At 39.8% G+C, this 16,426-nt stretch overlaps 1 protein-coding gene across 1 annotated transcript in view; it reads left to right on the top strand.

Annotated features, from left to right (window-relative positions):
• The first annotated feature begins 1,342 nt into the window (after positions 1-1,342).
• LOC134749554 (zinc finger SWIM domain-containing protein 4-like) overlaps positions 1,343-16,426 on the top strand; it is a 94,197-nt gene continuing 79,113 nt past the window's right edge. The window contains exon 1 of the mRNA XM_063684540.1: positions 1,343-1,683. Within this exon, the coding sequence (XP_063540610.1) occupies positions 1,386-1,683 (298 nt within the window). The 5' untranslated portion in view covers positions 1,343-1,385. The remainder of the gene's footprint in view (positions 1,684-16,426) is intronic.

Raw genomic sequence — 16,426 nt, forward strand, 5'->3', positions numbered from 1 at the left:
AATGATTTTTTCTACTTGTCATCTGAAAAATAATCATAATTATTGGTGATAAACAATAATTAACAACATCATTAGACTCATCTTTGAATTCTGTATGATGTCTTGTTCTCTTGCTACACGACCCCGAAATCATCCTGTTCCTGTATAGCCGGTAGCTATGGCGTAGAGCTATGAGCGTAGCGAAGCAATTAATGAGTAGACTTTTTTAACACGTGTTATTTAAGTAAGCGCCACTTACACCATCCCACTAACCCGGGGTTAACCGGTTAAACCTGGAGTTACCATGGCTACCAGAACAAAATGTTAAACTGCTAACCCAGTGTTAGCGGTTTAACCAGTTAACCCCGGGTTAGTGGGATGGTTCAAGTATCGCTTAGGTAGTTAACAAGCTGCCTAAGGTGAAAACATAGTTTTCTTAGCCACACCACACCGTAAGGTTCTTTACCCTTCGTGTGGCTGGTATGAATATCCCTACCCCATCCCAAAGTAACGGAACAGGTAGATGTCCAAAAATCCAGATCCATAACCGTTCCATATTCAAAAATAAAAAAACAATAAACAATAAAGGTCAACGCTCCCTCATCCAGCGGCTCGAGCGCTTTGCGCCGGCAATCTCAGCTGAGCTCTCGAGTTTTCATCAAATACCAAGCGGCGTAAATGTCTCAGCGCAACACCACACTTACGACCTTTTCGAAACGCGTAGCGCAGCATGGCAGCGACACCTGACGTCGTCACTGCCCCCTCCGCCCTCCCCGCACCATCCACCCCCCACCCCCGCCGCCGTCAGCTGTTAATGCAAGCCCCCCCGCGCCCCGCCCGCTTTCCCCTTCGTTTGTGTAATACGAGGAGACCGGGCTTAAATGGATAAGGAAATGTTTAATTTAATAAGATGGATTGTAATTTGTCGAGTTTTGTTGTGCTGAAATGTAAAAGTTGAGTGTTTCGGTGTGATGGAGTTTCAGAAGTGTGCTTAAGTAAATGTTGGTATAAGGCGGGTTTAATCATGAATAATGTAGCCTTCATATCATTAAGAATATACGACTATGCTGTACAGGCGTTATTTAAATGAGGTGATGAGTACCTATACCTACGAAATAAGTTGTAATAATATAATTTTTCGCTGTAAACACAATATAACTGCAATCAAGTATGCAAAATAAATGATTACCGCCGTTTCCACAAAGCTATCGATTTTATTCGTAGCCTCGGAGAACAACACAAAAATGCCAACTTTTAATAATATATCGCACATTATGCCTGCCAAATGAATAATTTATCGCAGTGTGTCGTTTCGGGGCGCGCGTCCCCGGGGGCCTGTGCGCGGGGCCGCGGGGGTCCGCGCGCGGGGCCCGCGTCAGTCCGGCGCGAGCCGCCGAGCGAGCGCCATGTCTGCGTGCGCGCCGCGCGCCTGTTGCAGGCCGCGCGCCCCGGCGACGCTCCTCGACATCACCGCTAAAATAGTGGCCGCGGCGATCCCGTTCCAACGAATCGAGGAACGCTATGAGCGCATCCCGGAACCCGTGCAACGTCGTGTGGTGTATTGGTCGTTTCCTAGGGACGAGCGGGACATTTGTATGTACTCGTCCCTGGCGCGAGCGCCCCCGGATGACCACCGCAACATCGCCTTTTGCCGCGGGCTGAAGCTGCTGGAAGCCGGTTGTGTGGAGAGTGTGCTACAAGTCGGTGAGTGCCGCTGCCGCGCCTGCGCCTGTTTACTAATATGCGCCTCGCCCACCCGCGCCGTATAAATAAAAACCTCGACGTGTGCGATCGATACCTCCTCCTCTCGGGAATTATTCATGCGTCGGCTCGTAAAAGTTTCAGGAGATTAGGGCTGCGGGTGTTGGCCGATGAAGATCTAGAGGCTCTGGCGATAATTCCGAGCATATTACTTACTCCCCCATAAATCCAGGAAGTGAAACCAGAAGTAGCATAAACAGTAAGGTAGCTTCGAAGAAGTCATTAGCGCCTGCTAACCTCAATGCATCTGAGAGCCTCGGTTTGTTTGCAGCCACGTTCTTAGTGTTTTGTGTCATGTCCACAATTCGATACTCGGTAGCGTGTATAATCGATTCGCAAGAACACATCAATCACTACGTGCTGAATAGAACTACCGATAATGCGTTCCTGCATAAACCATGAGGAAATCACGCTGGCAATAAATTCGTACTAAACTCGAAATGTCCATCGATAATGCATGCAAGCGATCAAAATCCAGCGTTATCATAGGCCTAATTAAAATCTACTTTCAAAAACGTGAAATTCATATTAACATAACTGGACGCTCCGTTACGTGTTACGCAAGCTGAATCTTGGAGTTTGCAGTTCAGGGCTCGTTTGTTACTGTCGCGGCATAACGGGCGCGTATAAACAATAATTAATTGCTGTTTTTATTTTTATTGGGCCGGTCTGGCCGTGGGAGGAGCATTACATATTCATTTGGGCTTATCTGCCATCGGCGCGGCGATTACTACTCGTTTCGGGCGGCATAAGCCACGACCGTGACGTGCTCCGTTCTGGTTACAACATTCATGTCCGTGGAACTGATGAGACACCAGTTCTCAGTTCTGCTTAATACTTGTATCTAATCAGGCCTCTGGAAGCCTGATACCAGTGAACAGTAAATCAACCGGGACAATGAAAGGTGACACCACGCCAACAGATTTAGAAATTGATCGATTACAGGTTTTGAACCGTGTAAACTTGTAAAGCCTTAAGGCTATCTGTGCCCGAATGCGGCAAAACCACACGAATAACTCCGCCGGCTGAATCACGCCCGCAGTCCGATTTTAGGCACTGGCGGACATCCAACTTTAGGGTAGAGAACCTCAGCAAGATGGCCGTTCCGATATGAATCATGTATTTAACTGCGAGATAAACGCTAGGTTCATAAAGTTCCCGGTTCCCACACTCGGCTGAGTCACAATCACGCCCACTTTTACTAAAACACGCTGAAATATTTTCCAAGGATTCTTTTGTAGGCCATCCGTATGCTGGAGAATAATAGGCCAAGCGCCGTCAGCAGATTGGATGCCTTTCAAATATAAATATTGCTCTGGATACATTAATGAAGCCGTATTTAGAGCCGTCATTATGCAAATGTATACAAAAGTGGAATCGGATAAATCACGACAAACGAATACTGGTCCAATGCTGCTTTAAATACCTTTATATCGAAGACCAAACAGCTTTGGCGGATCGTTAGCCAAACGGCGTATATGCAAAGAGATTCCGATGCAATCGTGTCGTTTTGGATTAATATTAGACTGGTTACCAAAACGAGCAAAACGAGAAACATGAATAAAACAACTGTACCCTGAAGAATAAATCGAACCCTACATTCTCCTGGCATACATATTTAATTGTCATGCAAAATAAACGAATGCACCCGGCGCCACTCTTGTAAATATTTTAATTCAATGTTAATAACTTTATATCGGTTCAAGCGGACCGGTTCGGGATCGGGACGGAGATCTGATAGGGATGCGATCGAATATCCGATATCGGGCCTTTGTGGGCCATTAGGGACTGAGATTGGGTACCCCGTCGATATCCTGTTATAAAAGAAGTTAATTACAGTGGAGTAAGCTGAAAGAAATCATTGTTGAACCCTTAGTTGGAGTCAGCAGGCGACAAATTCCGTTCTCTCTAGAATACAATTCAAAGTAGTGTTTTGCACACTAGGCAACAAGAGCATTTCAAAATTACAGACATACATGTTTACATTTAGTTAGACCTACTCTATATTTTGTTAAGAAATTTGACCGCAAGGAGGACATACAATCACTGATCCTTTATTTCAAGAACAAAGCTTCGTAAATCCAGCTCGCCGTCAAACTTGTCGGATAATCTCCTACATTGTGGCTAAACCTGACCAAAAAAAATTGAACATCATATTGTCGTTCACATCACGTTTGCCCATAGATGCAGTTCTGGGAAGGTTTGGGGCTTTATAGCCCGTGATTCACTCGTTATGATCTCTGATATCCTTTCATGTTCATAACAAGTTTCTTGAGAACTTTACTTATAAGTGATGCTGATGGCTCTGTCGTTCTAAGAACGTTTCGGGTATAATACATGTTGCAATGTAACAAGTTTGGAGAAAAGAACGTTGGAGAATTTAAGATGCTAGAAACTTGTATGTTTGGAAACTTGAAAATGTTTAGTCCGGATGTTGATAAGAGCAAAAATCTACTACACAGTGAACATGTGTTTTTGTGTAGAAGTTTTCTAGCTCAAATACCACAGCAGAAACAACTCCAAGACAATAAATATATTTGAAATGATGATACATGCGCTACACACCTTTTTCTAACAAAAACACGGCCCATTTGACCTCATTTATCGGCTCTGCCTTGTCTTATGTAGGTTTGTATCGACCTTAGTTTACAGTTTTGAGCACGAGCACTGACGTCATGTCAAATCTAAATTGCCTCATTGAATCCTAATAACTCTTTATTCATTGATTGCTTGTCATTCTCAATTTGGAAAGGTCAAATAGCGAGCGAGCAATAGATTGGTTGTACCCGTCATCAGCTATCAGTTTTTAACTTTTAAGACGAGGTTATTCTCACGGTTTTTCTTGTTGAATGTGGACCCCAGGGATTTAGAATAATTTCCTTTAGCGAAAACTCCTTGCTGTGGAACAAAACTGCCACGTTTTTATGTGTGTACGTTTGCAACACAGTATGTGATTTTTTTCAAAATAATCTATATTCTTGGGATATTTATATCGATTTAACCAAATATTGCTGACAAAACAGACAGGATGTATCGCGTCGCCCAAAAAAAGCCTATCAAATTATTGAATCTATTATCGTATATCAAATTCGATAAAATTACATTTCACATTAATTTCTGTAAAGACTTTCTATCTCAAAATTTAATATCAGCCGAGCCCCGCCTTGGTCATAAATTTTTCTGGATTCGTTTCCAAAGCCTGGGTCAAGGGAGCTATAAAGACGGCGCTACCTGCCCTAACTCTAACAAAAAAGGGTCGCGTGGCCATTTCAGTTTTTTCTGTACAATTATCTGCTTCAGTATTGGATTCTTGGTCAATGAAAGCAAATTAAAAACGGTTGTGTCCTGCTATAGAGGAAGCAGGGAATAATTTATTAAAGTTTTGGTAATGCATTGCGAATCGATAGTAATGTATTTATTTCTTCAAGTTTGAAAATAATAGTTACAATGAGACTTCTGATTATAAAACGAACAACGAATGAAACTATTCTCGACACACATCAGAATCACGGACATTTGTAAAACCATTGTTTTCCTAAACACGGACATGGTAATAGGACATGACTTCACTGAAAAAGTAGTTCAGAATTATAACAATAATATCCAGGATCTAAACCAGCCTGAAAAACAATTATTCTCAAGAACCAGATCCAAATCTACGCACAATTATATTGCTTATTACAAGAGATGAAGAGACATATGCTAGAATGGTGTGGGTATTTACGTGGTCTTTAAGCGCTCTGGATTGGTTAATTTCTCAAACAATGGCACTAATATGCCTAAAGGATATGACCAGCCAGATGTGACCGCAAGCAATTACAGTCACGTCACTGATGCTATAATTAGCGACAGGAAGACAGAATTGAGATATTATTGCATTAGTTTTTACGACTACATTGTTAACGATACGTTAAGCGTCTGTTAGATGTTGAGGAATTATGCCGCGTTGTGTGTCATCAATATTCAATTTTAGGAGAAGACATGCATATAATTATATAATTTCTATAGTTATTTCATACCTGACTGACTAAATGTAAACAACTCGTTAAGAGTCCGCAGCAAGGTCGGCCGAAATTTTTTTTTATACTACGTCGGTGGCAAACAAGCATAACGGCCCGCCTGATGTTAAGCAGTCTCCATAGCCTATGTACGCCTGCAACTCCAGAGGAGTTACATGCGCGTTGCCGACCCTAACACTCCTCTCCCTCGAGCTCTGGCAACCTTACTCACCGGCAGGAACACAACACTATTAGTAGGGTCTAGTGTTATTTGGCTGCGGTTTTCTGTAAGGTGGAGGTACCTCCCCAGTTGGGCTCTGCTCTAGATCTGGAATGACATCCGCTGTCCTGTGCCCTACCACACAAAGCGAGATGTCATTCACAGTGCCCATACCTCTCTTTTGGACGTAGTTTAAGGACATACCCGGGTCCATTTCACCTTCCCATACAAATTGAGTTTCGTTCTCATTTTAAAACAACGTGTTGGACTGTAATGAAACTTTGCACATACAGTGACATGAGGTATATCTATGTCTGTAATTAGTTTATATAGCTCCAGCTTATAGAACAAACGAAAGAGAGAGGAAAAACCAGTTTTTTGCCCGAGACAGGCTGAAAACGAGTGTGTTCATGCTGTTCCCTTCTCGTCTCGCTCTTCCTCGTATCTCGTGCTTCTCTGATTGGGTCGGAGTCGGAGCGGTGCCCAGACTCTCGGCGAGAGGCTCTAGACGAGTGTGTAGTATCTGTGTACATCCGACTTATAGTATCTATTAGATAATACATATATGTTAGTTGCGTGGTCATTCTGTCATTTTGTGATCTTATTTTGTAATTTCTAAAGATGACTAGGTACATTGTTAACAATATGGTAAAAGCATGGAGTTATAAATATGATACGTGGTTTAGACGCCTCTCATATGTTTATAAATTTTATCATAATATGATGTTTTCTTTTATTAGAATACATACATCTTATTAGGTAATAAGCTCTACAGAGTACTTGAGCTTGTATGATGTTGCAATAATTATGGGTACGTAAATTATTTGACGTATATATTACATATGGAATCGCATTGTAAATACATTATTTATTGCGACTACATTGTAAACGAATAACTTTGTTTCTTTCATATTATGGTGTTATATTATGTTATCCTTGTTTACCCTACAAAAAATATTAAATGCAAGTATAACTTTGTATCACCGCGGTTATGAAATAAAATTTATAGAAATACACAAAAAAAAAAATTGCTAGGACAAGCATGATAGTTTAAAGAATTGAATTATGAATTAATGTCATTAACGGGTTTAACGCGATTAACACAACAATGCGTTAATGACATTAATTATGTGTACAAAACGCGAGCTAGAGTTTAAGGGATAGTCCCTAGGGGGAGTCCCTATACCCCCCCCCCCCCCCCTTAAACCCTATGATAGGGACATCCCACGATAAGCTCATCAATTATTTAAAATTATTTAAATATAATAACAAGCAATAATTATAATAAAAAAATATTATAGGGCTTGTGTTGTGGGTACTCAGACAACGATATATATAATACTTATACAAACATTTAAATACATAGAAAACATCCATGACTCAGGAACAAATATCACACAAATAAATGCCCTTACCGGGATTCGAACCCAGGACCATCGGCTTCACAGGCAGGGTCATTACCCACTAGGCCAGACCGGTCGTCAAATTATTTTCATATCAACAAAAACTCATTGAAAGCAGGTTAAGCAGGTGGATTTATTCTGACATCACAGAATATTGATTTAATAGTAACAAATCATCTCGACGTTTCATAAAGAGTATCTACTACTAACTTAGTACACTACTATATTTCAGTGTGAATAGAACAAAATTAATTAATTAATATTGAATATCGGTACATGGTTCACTTGAAGCGCTGGTGGCCTAGCGGTAAGAGCGTGCGACTTGCAATCCGAAGGTCGCAGGTTCAAACCCTGGCTCGTACCAATGAGTTTTTCGGAACTTATGTACGAAATATCATTTGATATTTACCAGTCGCTTTTCGGTGAAGGAAAACATCGTGAGGAAACCGGACTAATCCCAACAAGGCCTAGTTACCCCTCTGGGTTGGAAGGTCAGATGGCAGTCGCTTTCGTAAAAACTAGTGCTTACGCCAATTCTTGGGATTAGTTGCCAAGCGGGCCCCAGGCTCCCATGCGAGGAAGATGAATGAAATGATGAATCGGTACATGGTTCACTTCACCCGCCTTTCCTCTCAAAATTTATTTCGTAAAATTAAAAGAAAACTGGCGGCTATTTAAATACACGGGACGATTAAATATATTTCTATGAGACAGCTAAATATATGTAGACAATTTATGTTGGCCGCGGCTGCGATGTTTCCAAAGACTAGTTCCTGAATAAAACTACATTGTATGCCATAATAAATAGTGCTCATTCACTTTAAATTATCACTACTAAGTATTTGTACATCTACCTACGCCCACATCTGTCAATACGCACAATCGCAATTCATAGCAACAAAGACTGACAAACATACTCACTGAGCCTCTCTGTCCCATAACAGGGTTTCGTAGTCCTGGTACTTACAAGAGTTTTCTGTCCGACCTCACCAAAACCACTATAACTAGAGCTTCTGAAACCCTTCTAATCACTTCTGGAACGACTGGTGTAATAAGAAATTCGGGAGGCAGGGAAGCTCAGCCAAAACTGGTGTTCTTACAAAGAAGCTTGTGAGCTTGGCAAACTTTTCCATGCGTTGCAGCAGGACTGTATTAATGAGTCGTAAAGACTATTTTGCGTTGAGGTTGGTGATGGTTATTGCATACAGTGAATCGTTGAAGGCGAGCGAGATTGCGAAGAGCTGAATGCTTGATTTGATGGCGTTAAAGATGGCTGCTTTTAAAGGATGTAGTCGCGAATAAAAACCGATTGTTAAAGGGGTTTTTGTAGGTTCTCTTGTTTTGCTGGAAAATGCTATGTTGACACAAAATTTTAATATTTTCATTGTTACGTTGTTCAGTTCACATGATTTTAAATATTACGTAGGCGTAGGTAAACATACTTCTAAATAAATTATATTCTCGAGCATATTTCTGATGTTTTGCGTTTGTCGATCGTTAAAGACAAAGTTTAATAGAGTTGTGATATGAAAACCTCAAACAAGAATCACGATTTCAAAATGCGTGATAAAAATATGTCTAACATTACCATTAGTAATTTTATCACTGACAAGGTTAATAACGAGACAACTATTTTGTCAACATCGATAAACGATATAAATGTAACCATAAGTGCTTCGAATATACACGCATCAGCTCCAAGAGCTGCTAGTGTATCAAAATAAAAAAATAAAAGGCTGTTTACTCCCAGCTTCAAAATTAGCAACAGGGAATATTTTTTTTAATTATATCACCATGTTCAGCTCACGTACGAATAATGACAAAGTTGCTTAAAATGAAAATCTCATAATCACATACACGGATATGCACTCATGAATGTTTTAACCGGGTCAACTTTAAATGTCATACCTATCCGATTAACTTGCCCATGGGAACGTCCATTTTACTGCTATTATAAACCAGTTTAATTCTGAGCTCTGACCACGTAAATTTATTACAAATTTCTAGGTCAATTTATACTAGAGAAGGTACCTACTGAACTCTAGAACAAAATGTATAGCAAGTTCTCGGTCAGGCATCGAATGTGTAACCTACTTGCGATTGACACCTCAGCAATATGTTGATACATATTTGACACGCAATTGTAATTTCATATTGTATTGATGATTAATTGATAATGTATTAGTAAGTGATATGCTGATATGTATAAACGGTATAGCTGAGCGGTTTAGGCGTGTGGTTTTCAAACTGGCCGTTGGCTCTAATCAGTCGACTCGAATCGTACAAGTCTTGTCGGATATCGACTAGGTTAAATGATATAGACAAGATAGAGCAAATGCCACTTTTGAAACTTGTCTATAGTAACGGCGGAAACCGACAGTTTTTACACGACTGCCCAAATTAGAAGTTATGGTGGAATAAAAAAACTCACATACAAACATGAACCCTGAAAATACACTACTTTTTTTGGGCAGTCGTGTAAAAAAGGAGTGTATTGTTTTCAGCGTTCATTAATAATCATAATTCTTGTCATTATCGCGATCGCGAAATAAGCGCGAAAGATAAAAAGCCTGTCATTACGAAGAGTGGAAAATAAAGTTTAGGTACATAGCAAGTATAGCAACATAAGCAAGTATATGGACATAACCATCTCCAATTAATTAACTTGATTTTGCCTCAAGGACAAAACGTATCGGGTAAACGTATAGTTATCAATAACATATTCAGTGTAAGTAACTAAGGCTAAATGTCCTTTACAATTATTTCAAATAATCACAGGTTTCAGAAGCAAATTCCGTTTCCATTGAACGTGAACGGAAAACAAAAGTAACTCTCACATACTCTATTTGTAAACTCCCGATACAAACCGCTGGAACTGTTCGATTTTCCTGTGAAGAAATCATTCAAAGCGGTATACTCTTCAGTAACTTGGTAAAGCCATGTGACGAGAAAGATTAAGAATGAATGTGGAGGGAGGTACAAGGAGAGCAAAACCGAGGAAAAGGTGGATGGACTGTGTGAGTGATGATATGAAACGAACGCAAGTGATTGATGAGATGACGGGTGACAGAGAGGTATGGAAGAAAAAGACATGCAGCGCCGACCCCAAGTGAATGGGACAAGGGCAAGCGAATGATGAAATGATGACTGTTTGGTAACTACCAAAAAGAACCTAAAGAATGTTACTCTTTGTGTTTTCTCTTGAGTGTAGCTAGGTTCAAAGACTGAAAAGAAGGTCATCATTTTGAAGAGGATTTTGTACCCATAGCCCCCAGTTAGAGCTCTAGCCCGCTGACGTCCAGTTTTTTACGGGATACGGTTTTCTGCAGGATTCCGTTTTAGTAGTATACTTGCTAATATAGTAAACGTTCACACGAGCATTCTGTTTGTGGGATACTACAGAAAACGGGATCCTGCAGAAAACCGTATCCCGTAAAAAACTGGACGTCAGTAGCAAAGCGGCCTTAGGAAGCCGCTCGGCTGAGTGACTGAAAATATTTTTACGCAATTTTATATCTAATAACCACAGCTATGCCCTTTCGTTTGACTTATTCATTTTTAGGGTTCCCTACCCAAAGGGTAAAAACTAGGACCCTATTACTAAGCCTCCTCTGTCTGTCTGTCTGTCACCAGGCTGTATCTCATGAACCGTGATAGATAGACAGTTGAAATTTTCACAGACGTATTTAATTTATTAATTCTTAAAATATTAAAAATATCGATATAATAGCTATGGTTAATATACAAATATACAATAATCTCTCAATCTCTCTATCAATCTTCCATATTAGTGCGATAGAGACAGTTAACGTTTCCTTTCGTTTATCTGTGAACGATTGTCATAGCTAGGAGCTCGTATTTCAGATTCCAAAGATTTACACAATATTTAGTCGTCTTTAAACCCACGCGATACATAATGTGCTCAACTTTGAATTACTCCACTCCTTCCAAGAACCATTATGTCGATAAAAAACGGATCTCAACGTGTTACAAGTATCCATCATAGCTCCAAATAAAACTGACTGCCAATCTGAAATAGATCTTATTCTTATAGATTTAAGGTGCATCGACTGCGATGGCGTATCGGAACCATTTGTTATTGTCAATTATAATGATAGACCAGAGATGTATTGTGAGCTTGTCTCCAGTGACATGACATGTATAATCATTGTAGTTTGAAAATGATAAACTTATTATTAGATATAACTTATCTACTTATATGCATTATCAAAGACTTAAAAGAACGACCTTAGTGTTACTAGTGAAATGTGGGTCCTTGTGGAGACTTACATTTTTTTTTTTTAAACTTAAAAGTGTTCAAATATTTATTATCGGATTAACAATTATTATTATTCAATTAAAAGTAAAACTAAAAGTAACTAAGAATAACAACTTATAAATAAAAATTACTTACATTATTGATTAAGAATCTTTTATTTGTCATAATTTAATAAATGACGAAATTGGAATAATATCAAGCAGGTAAAAAGAGATTTTTCTCTGATGGAAAGACAGATAGAACCAAAAATGGAGCGTCTATCCGAACACTTCATTCAAGAGTATTAGCTTAGTTTTGTACTTTTTCGTAATTTCCCTCATTTTAACGTGACATAATAGTACATTACGAGTAAATTCGCAACGAGGGGCGATAAGTGAAAACACGACCGAAGGGTGTTTTAAGTCGACACGAGTTGCGAATTAGCTATTCGCACATGTATCTTACAAAATTTTACAGTACATATGACCCTTAAAATTTTCGATATAGTTGCGTAATGAGCTTATTATCGCACTAGTGCGGTAAAGTAACACCATATTCACTGTAAAAGTGTAAAGTATCTAATGACATTTTTCTACAAAGTACAAAAGCCAGGTCTGAAGCTGTACTAATAATTGCATTAAGCACGGAGGGGCGAAAGGTGGCCGCCAATTACCCCCAATCAGCGGAATTAAGGAGGTACTGACCCTGCGCAATGCGTGCCATCCGTGCGCCACAGTTCCTGGAACGGTATCATGGTCGCGTTTTTATCAGTTGTCATGTCATGCGTCACTTTCGCACTTACATACTTGTTAGAACGCGACAGGCATGGTGACAAATGATAAAGAGGCGGCCATCTTAGCCCTTCTGGAGCATTCGAACATAAAAATTTAAATACAAATATAATTTCTCATCAAACAACTAATGCCCATAGATACATACCTTACACACTAACATATGTACAATAATAATAATCATAAAAATAAAAATCATTTTATCTACACACATATCATAAACCCTCTATGATGCCTTCAAAATCCTTAAATAATGGTCAACATTACGATAAACTGTTTTGTTACAGCAAATTTATTATTTATATAATTATTATAATGATTATATCAAAATTGATTTGTTAATGACATTGTACAACCAGCCTTGAAGTTTATAGTTTATGATGGTTCATTATTTTTGTATGTGGGTATTTTTGCACTTTGTAGTTTTTCCTCAGTCACCCGTTGACCACGAATGTAAAGGGTTCAAAAATCGGGATGTACTCGTATTATAAATTCAATATACGCGATATAATCCGTTTTCATAGTTTTATTTAATGACATTCAAATTTCGAACACCACTGAAAAAAACGCAATTTGATTTGGCCCTATTCTAATATTTATTCTAAAAAATCTTGGGACACTTTCATCAGAATCGAAAGAGCTCGTAGTTCGTTCTGAGCAAAAATATCTGAAAACAAGTGTAGTTCAACTTTAAATAATATGAATGAAGTTGCAGATGATGCCTAATGTAAAAATAGAACACACAAAACACAAAGGAAAACCCAATTAAAAAGAGAAACCGTAATAAAACACGTATAATATAAACGAGCTGGCGCTATTGCATGTATTTGGCTTCCCCTACCTCCCCTTTCTATTGCTTCTAATGCCTTGTTGCATTTGGTACTAAGCATTGATTATCTATTTATCCAACTCCACATAAGTTTTATACAGAATTGAAGTTAACTTTTTTTTATTAGCCTATGTGTGTGTCCCACTGCTGGGCAAAGGCCTCCCTCTCCCTTTCCAATCCTCCCTGTGCTGAGCAAGATCCCGCCAATCCCAAGAAGTTAACTTAGGAAATAACAAATATCGCACCGATCTGTCTGTTCTCGCGCCTGTCGCAGTGTTATGCTAGAAGTGCAGGTCAGTCAGTTGTGCCACAGATTTTAGTTCAAAGTCGCGATCGTTGTCATTTTCTGACAGTGACACCTGACCGCGAGTTTGTCGCGGTTCTCACGCGTGAGCACGCAGCAGCCAACACGCGACAAGTCGTCGCGCCGATCCGTCTCTAGCGCCTATCGCGGTTAGTTATGCTAGAGGTGCAGATAGCTATTTTAGTTCGTTGAATAGGTACCTACATGAAGCGCTGATGGCCTAGCTAGAGCGTGCGACTTTCAATCCGAAGGTCGCGGGTTCAAACCCTGGCTCGTACCAATGAGTTTTTTGGAACTTATATACGAAATATCATTTGATATTTACCAGTCGGTTTTCGGTGAAGGAAAATATGAGGAAACCGGACTAATCCTAAGGCCTAGTTTCCCCTCCGGGAAGGTCAGATGGCAGTCGCTTTCGTAAAAGCTAGTGCCTCTGTCTACGTCAGTAATCGGGATTAGTCGTCAAGCGGACCCCAGGCTGGCATGAGCCGTGGCAAAATGCCGGGAAAACGCGAGGAAGAAGAAGTTGAATAGGTACATACAAGTTTTCAGTGATATCATGGTATGTCTAGCGATTCTCATCAATCTCATGGGCTCTTACTAGATATATAGCTTATCATTATTGGGTCAACTGTCGGACTAGTTCAGTATCTCTCCGATACGGATGGTTTTGAAGGGCCGATACGATAAGGTTGCGTAAGTCTTGCCCAACCTTCATTCCCAGTTTGGGGTAGGCTATTAGATACCCCAATATCCATCACATAAAGCTAACCTAACCTAAAAAATCTAAGGCTAGTCGGTATAGAGTTAAACCAAGAAAAGTCTGCAACGATTTTGATAGCACTCGCAGTGCAAGTGTTATTTAGCGGATAATTGCAATCATTAATCCATATATTAAATATTAAATACATTTTATCGCACTTAAACTATCGTGAGACATATTTCAAAATATTTATCAGTACGGTTTTTACTCACTGTTATTTTTAGTCGCTTTTGGCGACATGTTTCGGATTCTTTGGGAATCCATCCTCAGGCACGGCACGAGTGTCCGCGGCGGTTGTACGTCGTGCACGACTAAAAATAACAGTGAGTAAAAACCGTACTGATAAATATTTTGAAATACATTTTATGGTATATTAAATATATTAATAACGGGTCACTCACGTGTTTTAACGGACCGCCACCGTCGACGCAAGCTCCTGATGACGCTCCTCGGTACGGAGTGAAACATGTCGAGCGTTTTCGACTTAAAACACGTGAGTGACCCGTTATTAATATATGTAATATGTCTATGTCTCACGGAAGTTTTGTTATTAACATTTTATGGTATTTTTAACCATCTTCATTTTTAGTTTTAATAGTGTGTCGATAGATGGCATTGAATTTACTGTGGCTACAAAATTTACTATAACAGTACTCCTCTATCCTATATATCCTCTTTGCACAAACTATACCTCTCCATCAAAAGTTTCACCACAGGCCATAGAAAACGGCAAATAAGAATGACCCTCTGTCGTATAGACCTCCACGTTAGGGGGCGTGAATAGCTTGTGGTTTACGATGCAATGCTATTCTCCCATTCAAAATAGACTAACTTTATTACAAATACTATGGCCCTTAAGGCTTTTTGCAGTTAGGTGATTTGCGGACTTAATGGGTGCATACTTTGTCGTTTATTGGCGAGTTTACGATCTCGCCATCTTGTTTTGCTGAAGTTACAATACTTGTCTATATTGTAAGACGTTATATTATAGGCTTCGTAGATTATAGCGAAGCGAGGAATGCAACTTTGTCATAAAGGGAGGTAATACAGGGTTATATTGCTCTAATTTTGTAGGACCGCTGCATCGTTCGCTGGCCAGCAGAGCGATGAGGAACAATAAAAACAGGCCAAGTGCGAGTCGGACTCGCGCACGATGGGAAAAAACAGCAAAAAAAAACACCTTTGTTGTATGGGAGCCCCACTTAAATATTTATATTATTCTGTTTTTAGTATTTGTTGTTATAGCGGCAACGGAAATACATCATCTGTGAAAATTTCAACTGTCTAGCTATCACTGTTCATGAGATACAGCCTGGTGACAGACGGACAGACGGACACCGGAGTCTTAGTAATAGGGTCCCGTTTTTACCCTATGGGTACGGAACCCTAAAAAGTGTTTTTTGTTTGTGGAACTTTTGATTAACAAGGCTCAATAAGAAAATAAAATTGAATAGGTACTTAATTATGAATTTTGATGTTAAGGCAGAATCGCGTCGTATCTACAGCCAAGGGCATACATATATGTGACGTTTTCAATCAAAAGGTACCACATTGTCGCTTATCATAAGGACGAAATTGGATTGTATCTTTATACGAATAACCTGTCAGAGCGTCCTTATGGCAAGCAACAATGTGGTACCTTTTGATTGAAAACGTCACATATATACATTCCCAAATTTCAAAAATATGTGTACGCTCCTACCTTAGACAATAAAGTCGTGTTCACATATTTTTGAGCCATTTGTCTGGATCGATATTTTTGCCCTCGACTGTACATTTAGATTTGTATACATATAGGTAAGACGGTGCAGGCCGGGGTTTAGGCAGACCGAAAAGGAGATGGCGGGACGACTTGGACGTATTCTACCCCTAATGGTGGGAAAATGCCGATGACAGGGTCAAGTAGAGAAAACGAGGGGAGACCTTTGCCCAGAAGTGGGACACCAAAGTAGGCTAATAAAAAAAAATACAACAAATAGGTAAGACACAATGAACACACTTTTTCGTCTAAGACGGTAATCTGATAAACAAAAGCCATTGTCTATTTTGTGCGAGCTGTCGGCCTTTGTGTGCCATAGTGTGTTGGCGCGTGCCACGGCGCGTGCGCGGCGTGCGGTGGC

The sequence above is a fragment of the Cydia strobilella genome, chromosome 18, assembly GCF_947568885.1.
Source record: "Cydia strobilella chromosome 18, ilCydStro3.1, whole genome shotgun sequence".
NCBI lineage: Eukaryota > Metazoa > Arthropoda > Insecta > Lepidoptera > Tortricidae > Cydia > Cydia strobilella.